Below are 15821 nucleotides of genomic sequence, written 5' to 3'. Positions count from 1 at the left end.
CTATGTAAGACTACTGTGTCCTAATTGAAAGGTTCAGGCAGTTCCTTGGAACAGATATAGCAGTGCAGTGCAGTAGAGTGAAATAAAGATTTCAATGATGGAGTATTTTTCAGTTGTGACGTAAGCAGGTCAGCAATAGGACTCCTGTCCAAAGGCTATCAGCTGCCTTGTATTGAGCTATCAGAGATCAACAAGTGCTGTTCCGAGCTGCAGACTGTGGAGGAAATGCAATGAGTTATGCCAGGATTGCATCTTTGAAAGAGGCTTCAGCATTGTTGGAGGATTTCCATCGACATAGGTGCACCACAAGGCTGTGTGCTTAGCCCCCTCTGCTCTACTCACTTTACACGTATGACTGTCAGGCTAAGCACAGCTCCAAAGCCGTATCTGAGTTTGCCGACAACATCGCTGTCATTGGCCGAATCAAAGGTGGTGATGAATCAGCATATGGGGGTGGGGTGGGGTGTCGTGATTGAAAATCTGGATAACAACAATCTCTCACACAGCATCAGCAACACCAAGGAACTGATTATTATCTTCAAGATGAGCAGCCCAGAGGTCCATGAGCCAGTCCTCATTGGGAAATAAGAGGAGGACAGGCAGCGAGTGCCCCCACTTCCTTAGGAGTTTACGAAGATTCAGCACGACATCTAACATTTTGACAAACTTCAATGTGTAAGGAAATAGGCCATTTCCTGTTCCTCTGCTTTTCTGAATTCCCCTCTTCTTTTGTGGAAATTGTATTTTTAGCAATCAGTTTTATTATTTGATATTTAAAAAATTTACATTTTTTCTAGTTTACAATAATTTCAGAGCACATAGCTGCAATAAATAGTTGAAGATATTTACTTAATTTTGTCCATAATTTGCAAGCATTTAATGCTTTTATGAAATAAAGACATGAAGAGAACAAGCCAAATATCTAACCTAGATCAACAATACCTCCTCATTAGTCAAGAAGGCACAGAAAGCAGTGTCTCCACTTTCTGAATACGAAGGGCCTGAAGCATCACCACCACCCACCCCACGATCTTACTGACCCACTAACATCAGGATAGAGATACAGGAGCATCAGGAACAGGACTGTCTGTCTGAGTAACAACTGCTTGCCCCCAGGCTGTGAGACTAATGAATACCCTGCCACCATCGAGCTCTCATCTTGCTGCTGCCATCAGGAAGGAGGTACAGGAGCCTCAGGACGCACACCACCACGTTCAAGAATAATTATTACCCCTCAACCATCAAGCTCTTCAAGCAGAGGAGATAACTTCACACGTCCCATTACTGAACTATTCCCATAACCTATAGGCTCATTTTCAAGGATTCCTCACCTCATTTTCTCAATATTTATTGCTTATTTATTTGTTATTATAATTTCTCTTTGTTGTCTTTTACACAGTGGTTGTTTGTCCGCCCAGTTGGGTGCAGTATTTCATTGATTCTATTATGGTTCTTGGATTGACTAAGCATGGTCGCAAGAAGACAAATCTCTGAGTTGTATATGGTGACATGTATGTACTTTGATAATAAATTTACTTCGAACTTTGAGATGTGCCCTAGAATGACCAGTAGCATTTACAGAAGTGTTAATTGATATCAGTTTACTTCATATGTGCAACAATTCAGTTGCTTTCCATACAAAACAACTGCACACTACATCACTAAGAAAAAAATGTAAAGAAATTAGCACCACCAGAGAGCAGTTTACAATTTAGGTATACAGTACTGTATTTGTTGCAACTGATGTATAACACTATACAAGAGAAAATAATTTTTAAATCCAGAATGAAACTTGGAGGCAACATTATGTTCAAATATCCAGTGATAAAAATAAATAAAACAATAACTTATTTAAAATTTCAGCACGTTAATATGAACCATAGATTACCCTATCAGTATTTACTAGATGACCAGCCCAAAACTGAATATATTTAATGATGTACATCTATCGCCATCTGCTGGTTGACTAAAATATTTCTGTTTGATTGGAACTAAATGCATTGTTTATTGCAGCGGTCCCCAACCACCGGGCCGTGGACCGGTACCAGGCCGCAAAGCATGTGCTACCGGGTCATGAGAAAACGATAGGAGTCAGCTGCACCCTTCCTCATTCCCTGTCACGCACAGTTGAACTTGAACATAGGGTTGCCAACTGTCCCATATTTGCCGGGACATCCCGTATATTGGGCTAAATTGGTTTGTCCCGTATTTCCCCTGCTAAGGTAGAGTGTTCCTATGAAACCTTTCGTGCCAAAATGGCGTAAAGCGAAGAAGCAATTACCATTAATTTATATGGGAAAAATTTTTGAGCATTCCCAGACCCAAAAAATAACCTAACAAATCATACCAAATAACACATAAAACCGAAAATAAATAACACTAACATATAGTAAAAGCAGGAATGATATGATAAGTACACAGCCTATATAAAGTAGAAATAATGTATGTACAGTGTAGTCAGGAAGATGAAGGCAAAACCGATATGCGGGGAAAAAAATTGGCACGTACGCGCATATGCACACAGGTGCCCACGCAAGGCTTCATGGTCATGGTAGTCTTTCCTGGGGTAAGGTGTCCCTGGATTTGACTGCTACTTTTGTCCTTATTTGGGAGTGGGAAAGTTGGCAACCCTAACCGTAAAAAACATGTTGAGGTGAGTTTAACCCTACTTGAACACTCCCCCCTCCCCCCAGGGTCGGCCAGTCTGGAAGAATATTGTCAATATTAGACCGGTCCGCAGTGCAGAAAAGGTTGGGGGCCCCTGGTTTATTCTTCCAAAATAAATTCAAGGAATGCAATAGCGGCCCGAATTTTGATGGAAAAACAAGTTGGTAATTCTGAATGAATTAACTAAGGCCAAGAGACTGGATTGTTGGGGTTCTAAACTAACAAACAGTATCATCACAACTGCACTCCACACGGAACACTTGCAGCGCTCAATCCTATGGAGTTTCTGCAATATTTAGACGAGGGAAAATTAACTCTTGGATCCTATGCCAAGTTAGATCTAGCACGTGATCATTACTGCCATCAGTTTTAATGGGAATCATTCAGAGAATAAGAAAACAAATTATTCCTTTTTGATGAAGCATTTGATTTTTAATTAAGTTTAATATTATTTTTGCTAATTTTGTAAAAATAAAGACAAAATTAGCAAAAGTCATCTTAAAATTCTTAATTAAAAATGAACAATTAAATCTCAATAGTTTTAAAATTATGAATGTCTAACACTTGTCTATGAATTCTAAACCTTATTCTGTGAAGTGAAGAGTGACAGAGCAGCCCAGCCTCACAAACTATAAAAGACACACAACTACCGCATTCAGTCACTGGGCTCGCCCGATGAGAGGTGGCGAGCGATGCACGTCATTTATGCATCCTTCTTCCAACTTCTCTCTGACAATGTGTATCTTCCCTCTTATTTACTAAACTTCCTTTCTCTTTTCCCTCTAAATTAATTATTTCATCAGATGCCACAGTAAACCTATCACCCTCTTTTAATCTTTTGGATGAATCTTTGGTTTTCTGGATTTCCCAACTCGAATTTTTCATACAGAAATAAAGGCACTGAAACAGCTTTTTGGCTGCCACTCTATCCTCATGATAATCCTTTCTCTATCCTCTTCAGTACAACCTGGGTAGAATGTGGTGAGGACGGGGGGTGGGAGATGGACTTTGCAAGTGTTCATGATCTCCAGTGTTACATCATGCCACAAGGGAAGACAGAGCCACAAACACAGTGCCATTCAGCACAGAAACAGGCCCTTCGTGCCACCAAATCCACCACATTTCCATGGACAAGTATAGTTCTTCACTCCTTAGTTAGTTGTCCCTTCACTCAGTCCATCCCTGCTCCTGGTTCACCTCACTCAGTCTACTACGCCATCAACCTTTCAAGTCTGCAACCACCCTGGTGCCTTCCATTCAGACTTTCATCCCACCCTTTCACTCCAACCAGCCGGGTGCACACCCAATTTACCGGGTCATCCTGTTGCCTCTGGGCTTCTTCCTGCTGCTCACTATTTCTGTGCCCTCGTAGTTCATCTTCACTTCCACTGCCTTCTCAGATTTTCAAACTTCACCCTACCTGGTATGGTAGCTCACTGCTCTGCCAATCTTCACATTGCTCACTCCACTTCCAATCGGCTTCAACCTGTGACCGATTATTGTTGCACATTCCTTGGTTTATTGCCCCTACTCCTGGTTCACCTTCCATGCTCCACCAGGTTGACACTCTGTCAGGTCCCAATCTGTTGCTATTTTATGAGGAAATAACAAGCAAGATAGACAAAGTGGATTTTGTGTACTTGCTCTTTTAGAAAGACTTTGACAAGGTGCCACACATGAAGCTGCTTAACAAGGTGAGAGTCCATGGTATTACAGGAAAGATACGAGCATGGATAGGAGATTGGGTGACTGGCAGGAGGTCAATAAAGAAAGAAGATAAAGAAAGCCTTTTTGGGTTGGCTGCTGGTGACTACTGGTGTTCGGCAGGAATCTGCATTGGGACTGATTCTCTTCACATTATATGTCAATGATTTGGATGATGGAGTTGATGGCTTTGTGGCCAGGTTTGCAGACAATACAAAGATAGGTAGAGGGGCAGGTAGTGTTGAAGCAGGGAGTCTGCAGAAAGACTCAGTTTGGGAGAATGGGTAAAGAAGGGGCAGATGGAATATAATGTATGGTCATGTATTTTGGTAAAAGGAATAAAGGTGTAGACTATTTTCTAAATGGAGAGAGAATTGAAAAATCAGAGGTGCAAAGGGACTTGGGACTCCTCATAGAGGATTCCATAAAGGTTAACTTCCAAGTATAGTCAGTGGGAAGGAAGGCAAATGCAATGTTAGCATTCATTTCATGAGGATGAGAATATAACAGGATGCAAGGATGCAGTGCTGAGGCTTTATAAGGTGTTGGTCAGACTGCTTTTGGGAAAATTGCAAGCAGTTCTAGGCCCCTTATCTAAGAAAAGATGTACTGGCTTTGGAGAAGATCCAGAGGAGGTTAACAAGAATGGTCTGGGATTCAAAGGGTTAACGTATGAGGAGTGTTTAATAGGGCTGGACCTGTACTCATTGAAGTGTAGAAGAATGAGGGAGGTTCTCTTTGAAACCTATCAAATACTAAAAAGTCTTAGATATAGTGGATATGGAGAGGATATTTCATATAGCGGGGGCAGTTTAGGACCAGAAAACACAGCAACAGATAGAGGGAATATCCATTTAAAACAGAGATAAGGAGGAATTTACTTAGCCAGAGGTAGTGAATCTATGGAATTTGTTACCACATATGGCTATGGAGGCCAAGTCATTGGGTATATTTAAAACAAAGGTTGATAGGCTCTTAATTAGCCATGGTGTCAAAGGTTACCAAGAGAAGGCAGGAGAATGGGGTTGAGAGGAATAATACATCAGCCATGATAGAATGGTGGAGCACACCCAATGGGCCGAATAGCCTAGTTCTGCTCTTTTGTCTTACACGTGTAAGCGCTGGTTAAGATTTTCACTGCTGTGCTGTAGGTATTTCATTTTAGCAATCTATAAGAGCAGTCTGTTTGGGTTTGAGCTAAAGATAAGGGGTAATGATGTTCATGCTTAGGAATGTAGTATCATCCAATCAGGACGGCGGAATTGGGAAAAGGTTCTTGAGAATGCTAGGCGGAGAGGTTTCTGTGACAGTCACTGGTGTGGGTTGTGGTCTTTTTGGCAGAAGCTGGGAGAAGGTAGGAGGGAAGATGGCCGAGGATGACATCCCCGTTGCACAGGTGCTTTGTGCAGATGAAGAGCTTCAAGGAGGAAGGACGAATCCTCCCACAGGGGAGCCTGTTTGTTCAAAATTGATTTCAAGTGACATTCGGAAGGTGGTGTGTACTTTCACACAGACTGTGGGTCCAGTGTGTCAGATAAAGACAACTTCAAGATGAGCTCCAACTTATGTTCATATTAGCTATAATGGGCCCTTTTTATTTTTATTTTTTTCTTTTCCTACTAACTGCTCAATTAAGCTGAAATTTGTAAATATACTTTCTTTATAATTGTATGCAGTGCACTGTCTGTTATTTCTTGCTGACGGCTAATTGCAAGTGGGCAGCATTTACACAGTATTCACACAGACCGGGGTTCGTGTGGGCGAAATACCCCAAACTCCTGGGTCTGGTGGGACCCAAGTCATATCGGCCCTGGATGTACAGAGTTTGAGAAAGGTGATTTTCTCACCGCTGAGTCCAGTAGCTGTTAGCGAGGGGCTAACAAGCCGCATCTCTGGAAACGCCTGGTAAAAAGGGATTTCCACATGTTTCCACATTAAATTTTTCTCCATCTTAACACAATTGATGCCTTTGTAATTTTAAATCCACTAATAATCCACCAATCTGATTTTATTGATACACTTCATCAATCTTTCAGCCTTCATTTCCAGAGACAGTATTACAATTTTCTTTTTCAATGATTGTTTATACCTATTTCAATAAATAAGATGATCTCATTCTTCATAGGATCACTGTCCTTCATTTCTTCCTGATTTCTCATGGTCACTTACTCAACTTTCCAAGGTCCCTTACCTCCTACCATCAACCACAGGTCCATGTTCCACATCTTCCAATTCCTATGCTCTTCCTCCAACTTTCCACAACTCCTATTGCAGATTCTCCATGCTTTAGGTACACTTCATGCAGTTCTTTCTGCAGATCTCACTGAACCATATATAATCCTCCGATTTACTTTCTCTCTTCATGCGAAAAATTTGATTTACTTTCTCTCTCCATCTCCTTGCAACATCTGCTTAATCTTTTCTTTCTATACTTGCAATATTAACAGTTTCACATTTTCAATCCAAAATTGTAATCCATCTCCACCTCCTTCTCCCAAGAACCTTTTGCATTCTATCCCTACCTAATTCATCCATTTAACCCCTGTGCTCCATGAACTAATGGATTGTTACCAAGAGTTCTGACTCTTTTCCCTTTCCCCTTTTCCTTCCTAGCACTTATTCCAATTCCAACGTGCTCTTTCCCTTTGCTTGCCCTTCTTTCCCCTCTACATTTTGCCCCTTTCCATCCTGTCTGCTCAAATTCCTTTTTCATCTCTTACAATGCTTTTCACTTCTTTCCTCTCTTCTGTCTTTTCCCTCTATCTAATCCTCACTCCCTTTCTTCTTCTGTTCATAACTTGCTTCAGCTAGCTGACTCTGAATCAATTTGTTCTGAAAGGTTAGTGTAATTGTATTCCCAATGTCCTGTAGCTTAGGACATTAGCTAATATCTAATTCATATTTAAAGAAATGATATTTATACACTTCTATTTTCAGTCTGATTTTCCTACTGCCTTAGCATCTTGAACTTCTTAAAAGTAGTTTGTGAAATTATCACTTATAACCTGCCCCCCCCAACCTGCTCTGTTCTCTGAGTCTCACTCAAATTTTTCGCATGAAGAGAGAAAGTAAATAAGAGGATTAAATATGGTTCACTGAGCTCTGCAGAAAGAACTGCATGAAGAGTACCAAAAGAAAGTGTCAATATGATAATAACCAGGATACAAACTACAGAAGCACAAAGCAACAGAAAGATCTAAGCTTTTTCACATTCAGCTGATCAGATGAATGCAGTGGAGGTTTACCATATCTCAGTGAGAACTGTGTCAGATTCACTGTAAGGGGCGCCATGGTAACGCAGTGGTTACATCTCACGGCGCTCCTGAATTTGGAGTTCAATCCTGGCAGCGTCCGTATGGAGTTTGCACCTCCTCGCTGTGAGCACGCAGGGATCCTCCAGGTGCTTTTGTTTCCTCCCACAATCCAAAGACACACTGCTCAGTAAGTTAAATGATCATTGCAAACTGTCCTGTGATTTGGCTTGTGTTAAATGAGGGTGGGGAAGAGGGCCTGGGCAGTGTGGCTTCTTGGGCCACAAGGGTCTGTTCCTTGCTATATCTCCAAACAAATGAATCAAATAAGCAAATAACTTGCAGCAAGATACATCTGCTTCCTCAGGAACCCTATATCTAACTATGAAGGTCATGGCTTATGTAACTATAATTATCTTCAGCAATGTTCTCTCTATTTTTTTACGGCTACAAAGACCAGCCATTGCTCGAAGCAGGAAATTTTTACACGGCCTGAAAACTGCTCAGCACTTCAAATGTCTTTGTTTGTAATATGCATACTTTGAATACTTAGAACGAAAACTGAAAGATCACATACTTTTGATTTTATTTATTGTATAATGAAATACAGTTGTTGTTGTTGTTCCTTTACACACCTTGTGGTGCACCAGGCGACGCTCTCGCTGTTTCTGTAGCGTTGACTGTTTTTTTACGAGGCCGAGTTGGCAGCTCAATGCTCAACCCAACACAGATGGGAAGTGTGCAGGAGGCCAGCTGGATTCGAACTCAGGAACCATTCGCCTCGATGTCCAGTGTTGATGTCACCACACCACTGGCCGGCTAATGAAGTATAGTACAACAAAGAACATTTTTCACATCTTGTAACCCTTTTCTAGCTGCAGCCAATTCCAGCTGCGCAGCAACAAGGACGGCACACGGGGGCATTTCCGTTACTGCCCTGCTTACAGGGAACAGTGATCTTCAGCTGAGATTTCCAAGAACGTGATCCATTTTGAGTTCCTCCTGATGATCCTCACAACCACGAGACCTAATTGTCAGTCATATATACCCCACATGATATCAAGAAACTGTTGTGCAACAAAACACAGCAAAGGCAATGTGCAGTAACAGCATCTCTACTGGGTGCTGAGAGTTTGTCACCAGCCTTTGACGGGGTAATAGCCAATCATCATCTTCAATAGGGGAACATAAACACCCACGTTTGATTCACCATCTCCATAAACACCCATGTTTGGCCTTCAACAGTATTATCATTACCAACATCCCTATTTTCAACAAAAGAACGAGCTAGCATTGGGCCAGAACCTTAACCTGTCACAGAAATGCTGCAGCTATGAGTCTATGCATCCTATTTCTCAGTTCTTGACTCTCCAAACTTAGTTCACTTTCTGCACAGCACAATTCCGGTCAAACACAGAATACCCCACGACTTCTCAAGATGTTTCCAACTACACTCAAGAAGCTCAACAGCATCTAGTACAAAAAAAGCTAGCACCCTGCCAACTCCCTCCATCAGCAGTGACAACGATTGCAGCAAGCACCATCTAAAATAGAAACAGCAATACCTCTTCGACAAGGCCCATCAAGCCCGCAGAATTTTAACTGTGGAAAATTTATGGAACATCAGTAACAGGTGGCAGCCCCTACAGGGCATATATCTTGACTTTCATTGTTCAGCCAAAATCTTGGAACTCTCTATCCAACAAGTCTGCGAGAATGCCTTCACTACCAGCTGCACCACAGTACAAAGCCACAGCCCACCATCATTTTCTCAAGGGGAATTAGGGCAATTAACTATAAAACGCTAATCTTGGCAGCTGTGCCTACATTTCCTGGATGGATAATCTCATAGAAAAGCCAATCAAAAGGAAGGGGACTTCTATGAAGAAAATTGGGACACTTCCACAGGAAGAAGAAAAAATATGCAATCAAGTGGAGATTTTGCGGTTAAGTTTCTGTTTAATTTCCATATGGAACCAAGCATAGGGGCGCCTCCAACCCGATGGCATGAATATCGATCTCTCCTACATAGAAAAAAAATCTCTTCCCCTCCCCTCTTCTTCTATTTCCCATTCTGGCCCCTTACCTCTTCTCCTCACCTGCCTATCACCTCCCCTTTCCTTTCTCCCATGGTCCACACTCCTCTCCCATCAGATTGCTTCCTCTCCAGCCGTTTACCTTTCCAACACAACCTGGCTTCACCTATCACCTTCTAGTTAGGTTTCTTCCCTTCCCCCAACCTTTTTATTCTGTCATCTTCCCCCTTCCAGTCCTGAAGACGGGACCTGGCCTGAAATGCCATCTGTTTGTTCATTTCCATGGACGCTGCCTGACCTGCTGAATACCACCAGAATTTTGCATATGTGTTCCATACAGTAAAAATAATTTCTTTAGTTTGACAGTAAACCCTATAAAACATTCTTCTGAGAAATTCTTCCCGTAAAACTAAAAACAGTTTAACAGCTGCTAAAGCTCAGTTTAATTGAAGGCTATTGAGATACAGCACAAAATGCTGCTCTTATACTGTACTCCCTAGTAACGGCTGGGGATGCATTTCCAGAGATCTCTTTGTTGTACCTATTTCCTTAGCATGTGTAATCTTGAAATTTAAAAATCTTTTGTCCACGTCTAAACTCAAGCTTATCTCCTGTGCTCAAGGAGACAACATTATAATAAAGTAACTAATTTGTGAAAGAGATGGTGGAAATATTGTGATTAATAATATGACCTCTATTTAGTCCAAATCTCATAAAACATCAGGCATACCTGTAATGTTTAAACAGTTTATTGATCCTAGTTGCATGGTATAATTGATTTGAAATAGAATGGAAATATTTTACTTAACTGTCAGCAAAAAAAATCAATAAAATGCCATTCAAGTGACATTTATTGAGTTACAGTGTGGAACAGGCAAGCCACTCCATCCAGCAATCCTCGATTTAACTCTAGCCTAACCACATGACAATTTACAATGACCAATTAACTTACCAACTGGTACGTCTTTGGACTGTGGGAGGAAACTGGAGCACCCGGAGGAAACCCACACACTCACGGGGAGAACATACAAACTCCTTACAGGAAGCGACGGGAATTGATCCCTAGTCACTGGTACTGTAAAGAAGTGTGCAAACCACCACACTACACAACCATGCTGCACCACAACGCAGTAGTTCATCCTCCTGAGGAATTCCTTTTGCTTTTCTCTGCATTGAATCACTAATGCTTTAAGATGATAAATGTAGACTCTTGAGCACACTTTATAAACCATGGCTAATTAATCAATAACCTACCTGTATATCATATTCCCACAACTGGTTCCCTCTCATGTGATGGCACTTAAGCATTACAACTGGGCCATTAAGCCTAGACACATCCAGACACAGATCATCCGTCCTGATCTCTTTATCTGCTGTATAGGAGAATACCTGGAGGGAAAGGAAAAATTGTATAAATAATACACATGAGCATACAAAGTGTGAAAAAAGTGAGTGCGATAACTTCCTGAGCTTCTTCAATACGATTGACTGTAACCTCAAATACAAAGACTCTTTCCACCCCAAAGGTGCAACCAGGGATCAAATAGATGTGAGAAACAGCACCTCCTAATCTGTCTTGGTGGTCTCCAACCTGACGGCAAGAAAATGAATTTCTCTATCAAGTAACCACTCCCCTCTATTTCCCCCTCCTTGCTTTTCCTCATTCTTGTGGTCCTATTGCTCATCACTTCCCCTAATGACCTGCCCAGCACCTCCCTCCAGTTCCTCACCTCGATGGGCTGAGTGGCCTAAATTCTGCTCCCATCTCTTAAGGTCTTTCACCTCCTAGCTGCTCACATTATTGCCTTCCACAATGTCATTCCCCCACCCAACCATCTTCCTTCTCATCCATGCTGATCTATCACTAGCTTGCGCTCCTTCCCCTCCTATTCTGAATGCTGCTCCATTCCTTTCAAGTACTGATGAAGTATCTCAACCCAAAATGTTGACCATTCACTTCCCTCCTCAGATACTGCTTGACCTGCTGGGTCCCTGCAGCATTTTTTGTGTGTGTAGATCAAATAGATGTTAAAGATCCCCTGCAGGAAAAATGGAATGGTTGTAGGTAGCAGGTATTTTGCCACTATAGGAAACCTGAAACAAGGAGGAGTTGTTTCCCTACCTAAATGACTTTGTTCACCCTAAAAGAATAACAGCACTTCTGCAATAGTCCACAGTATTCCTTAAGGCCTCTACTACCCCATACTTGTTCTCATTCTAATTTCATCTTCCTCTACCCAAGGACCAAATAGATTGACCTATTGAAAATCTGGCTGATGTAGGGTAGGAATCATTAAACCATATAACCATATAACAATTACAGCACGGAAACAAGCCATCTCGGCCCTTCTAGTCCGTGCCGAACGCTTACTCTCACCTGGTCCCACCGACCTGCACTCAGCCCATAACCCTCCATTCCTTTCCTGTCCATATAGCCATCCAACTTTACTTTAAATGACAATATCCAACCCGCCTCTACGATCCACACAGCTACCACTCTCTGAGTAAAGAAGTTCCCCCTCATGTTACCCCTAAACTTTTGCCCCCTCTCAACTCATGTCCTCTTGTTTGAATCTCCCCTACTCTCAATGGAAAAAGCCTATCCACATCAATTCTATCTATCCCTCTCATAATTTTAAATACCTCTATTAAGTCCCCCCTCAACCTTCAATGCTCCAAAGAATAAAGACCCAACTTGTTCAACCCTTCTCTGTAACTTAGGTGATGAAACCCAGGTAACATTCTAGTAAATCTTCTCTGTACTCTCTCTATTTTGTTGACATCTTTCCTATAATTCAGTGACCAGAACTGTACACAATACTCCAAATTTGGCCTCACCAATGCCTTGTACAATTTTAACATTACATCCCAACTCCTATACTCAATACTCTGATTAATAAAGGCCAGCATACCAAAAGCTTTCTTCACCACCCTATCCACATGAGATTCCACCTTCAGGGAACTATGCACCATTATTCATAGATCCCTCTGTTCTACTGCATTCTTCAATGCTCTACCATTTACCATGTATGTCCTATTTTGATTAGGCCTACCAAAATGTAGCACCTCACATTTATCAACATTAAACTCCATCTGCCATCTTTCAGCCCACTCTTCTAACTGGCCTAAATCTCTCTGCAAGCTTTGAAAACCTACTTCATTATTCACAACACCACCTATCTCAGTATCATCTGCATACTTACCAATCCAATTTACCACCCCATCATCCAGATCATTAATGTATATGACAAGCAACATTGGACCCAGTACAGATCCCTGAGGCACACCACTAGTCACCGGCCTCCAATCTGACAAACAGTTATCCACCACTACTCTCTGGCGTCTCCCATCCAGCCACTGCTGAATCCATTTTACTACTTCAATATTAATACCTAACGATTGAATCTTCCTAACTAACCTTCCATGTGGAACCTTGTCAAAGGCCTTACTGAAGTCTATATAGACAACATCCACCGCTTTACCCTCGTCATAATATCCTAGTAACCACTTTTAAAAATTCAGTAAGATTTGTCAAACATGACCTTCCCGTACAAATCCATGTTGACTGTTCCTAATCAGACCCTGTCTATCCAGATAATTATATATACCATCTCTAAGAATACTTTCCATCAATTTACCCACCACTGACGTCAAACATACAAGCCGATAATTGCTAGGTTTACTCTTAGAACCCGTTTTAAACAATGGAACAACATGAACAATATGCCAATCCTCCAGCACCATCCCCGTTTCTAATGACATTTGAAATACTTCCGTCAGAGCCCCTACTATTTCTACACTAACTTCCTTCAAGGTTCGGGAATATCCTGTCACGATCTGGAGACTTATCCACTTTTATATTCCTTACAAGTGCCAGTACTTCCTCTTCTTTAATCATCATAGTTTCCATAACTTCCCTACCTGTTTCCCTTACCTTACACCATTCAATATCCTTCTCCTAGTGAATACCGAAGAAAATAAATTGTTCAACATCTCCCCCATCTCTTTTGGTTCCACACATAGCTGTCCACTCTGATTCTCTAAGGGACCAGTTTTATCCTTCACTATCCTTTTGCTATTAACATAACTGTAGACTCCCTTTGGGATTTATTTTCACCTTACTTGCCAAAGCAAATTCATATCTTCTTTTAGCTTTTCTAATTTCTTTCTTAAGATTCTTTTTACATTCTTTATATTCCTCGAGCACCTCATTTACTCCAAGCTGCCTATATTTATTGTAGATATCTCTGTTTTTCCGAACCAAGTTTCCAATATCCCTTGAAAACCATGGCTCTCTCAAACTTTTAACCTTTCCTTTCAACCTAACAGGAACATAAAGATTCTGTACCCTCAAAATTTCACCTTTAAATGACCTCAATTTCTCTATTACATCCTTCCCATAAAACTGTCCCAATCCATTCCTTCTAAATCCTTTCCCATCTCCTTAAAGCTAGCCTTTCTCCAATCAAAAATCTCAACCTTGAGTCCAAACCTATCCTTCTCCATAATTATATTGAAACTAATGGCATTGTGATCACTGGACCCGAAGTGCTCTCCATCACCTGACCTATCTCATGCCCTAACAGGAGATCCAACACTGCCCCTTCTCTAGTTGGTACCTCTATGTATTGCTGCAAAAAACTATCCTGCGCACATTTTACAAACTCCAAACCATCCAGCCCTTTTACAGTATGGGCTTCCCAGTCTATGTAATCTCCCACAATCACAACCTTGTGCTTACTACAAATATCTGCTATCTTCTTACAAATTTGCTCCTCCACTTCTCGCTCCCCATTAGGTGGTCTATAATACCTTCCTATAAGTGTTACTACACCATTCCCATTCTTCAATTCCACCCAAATAGCCTCCCTGGATGAGCCCTCTAATCTATCCTGCCAGAGCACTGCTGTAATATTTTCTCTGACAAGCAATGCAACACCTCCCCCTCTTGTCCCACCGATTCTATCACACGTGAACAACAAAATCCAGGAATATTTAGTTACCAATCACACCCTTCCTGCAACTATGTTACACTAATAGCTACCACATCATACTTCCAGATATCAATCCTTGCTGTAAGCTCATCCACCTTTCTTATAATGCTCCTAGCATTAAAATAAATGCATTTAAGAAATTTTCCATCTCTTACTCTCTGTTTATCACTAACAGTGCAAACAACTTTACTATTTTCTTTTTCTTCCTTCTCCCCTACATCTGTTCCTACACTCTGGTTCCCCTCCCCCCTTGTATCTAGTCTAAATCCACTGGAGCCTCTCTAGCAAACCTACCTGCAAGAATATTTGTCCCCCTCCAGTTCAGATGCAGACCGTCCCGCCAGAACAGGTCCCACCTTCCCTGGAAAACTGCCCAATTATCTATAAATCTACTCCTACACCATGTCTTCAGCCACGTGTTGATCTGCGCTATCTTACTATTTCTAAACCCGTCTGCATGTGGCTCTGGTAGCAATCCTGAGATTGCTATCCTGGAGGTCCTGCCTTTAACTTAGCGCCTAACTCCCTAAACTCACCTGTCAGGACCTCCACACTCTTCCTACCCACGTTATTGGTCCCTACATGGACCACGACATCCGGCTGCTCACCCTCCCTCTTGAGAATACTGAGTACTCGATCTGAGATATTGCAGACCTTAGCACCAGGGAGGCAACAGACCACCCGGGATTCTCGATCTCTTCCACAGAACCTCTTATCTGTCCCCCTAACTATCGAATCCCCTATCACTACTGCTTTCCTCTTTTCCCTCCTTCCCTTCTGAGTTGAGGGTCCCGTCTCGGTGCCAGAGATGCAACCACTGCAACTTATCCCTGGTAGATCGTCCCCATCAACAGCATCCTAAATGATATACTTATTATTGGTGGGAACGGCCACAGGGGTGCTCTGCTCATTCTGTCTATTCCCGTTCCCTCTCCTGACAGTCACCCAGATATCTGTCTCCTGACTCTTAGGGGGTGACTATCTCCCTGTAACTCCTGTTTATTTCTGCCCCTGCCTCCCAAATGATCCGAAGTTCAGCCAGCTCCAGTTCCCTAACTCGTCAGAATTATTGTAAAAGCTGAAGTCCAGGTTTTAATCTGTATCATACTCTGCACTTAGCTTATGCCAGGTGCTGGAATTGTTTCCACTAACATAACAGATGGTTTGTG

General features: G+C 41.8%; 1 protein-coding gene across 1 annotated transcript in view; it reads right to left on the bottom strand.

Annotated features, from left to right (window-relative positions):
- Positions 1 to 15821, bottom strand: part of galnt13 (UDP-N-acetyl-alpha-D-galactosamine:polypeptide N-acetylgalactosaminyltransferase 13) — a 399948-nt gene that overhangs the window by 34166 nt on the left and 349961 nt on the right. Inside the window, exon 11 of the mRNA XM_063052267.1 lies at positions 10913 to 11047. Within this exon, the coding sequence (XP_062908337.1) occupies positions 10913 to 11047 (135 nt within the window). The remainder of the gene's footprint in view (positions 1 to 10912; positions 11048 to 15821) is intronic.

The sequence above is a fragment of the Mobula hypostoma genome, chromosome 6, assembly GCF_963921235.1.
Source record: "Mobula hypostoma chromosome 6, sMobHyp1.1, whole genome shotgun sequence".
Classification (NCBI taxonomy): Eukaryota; Metazoa; Chordata; class Chondrichthyes; order Myliobatiformes; family Myliobatidae; genus Mobula; species Mobula hypostoma.
Note: the sequence above shows the minus strand (reverse complement) of the source record. Positions and strands in the feature narration are given on the sequence as shown.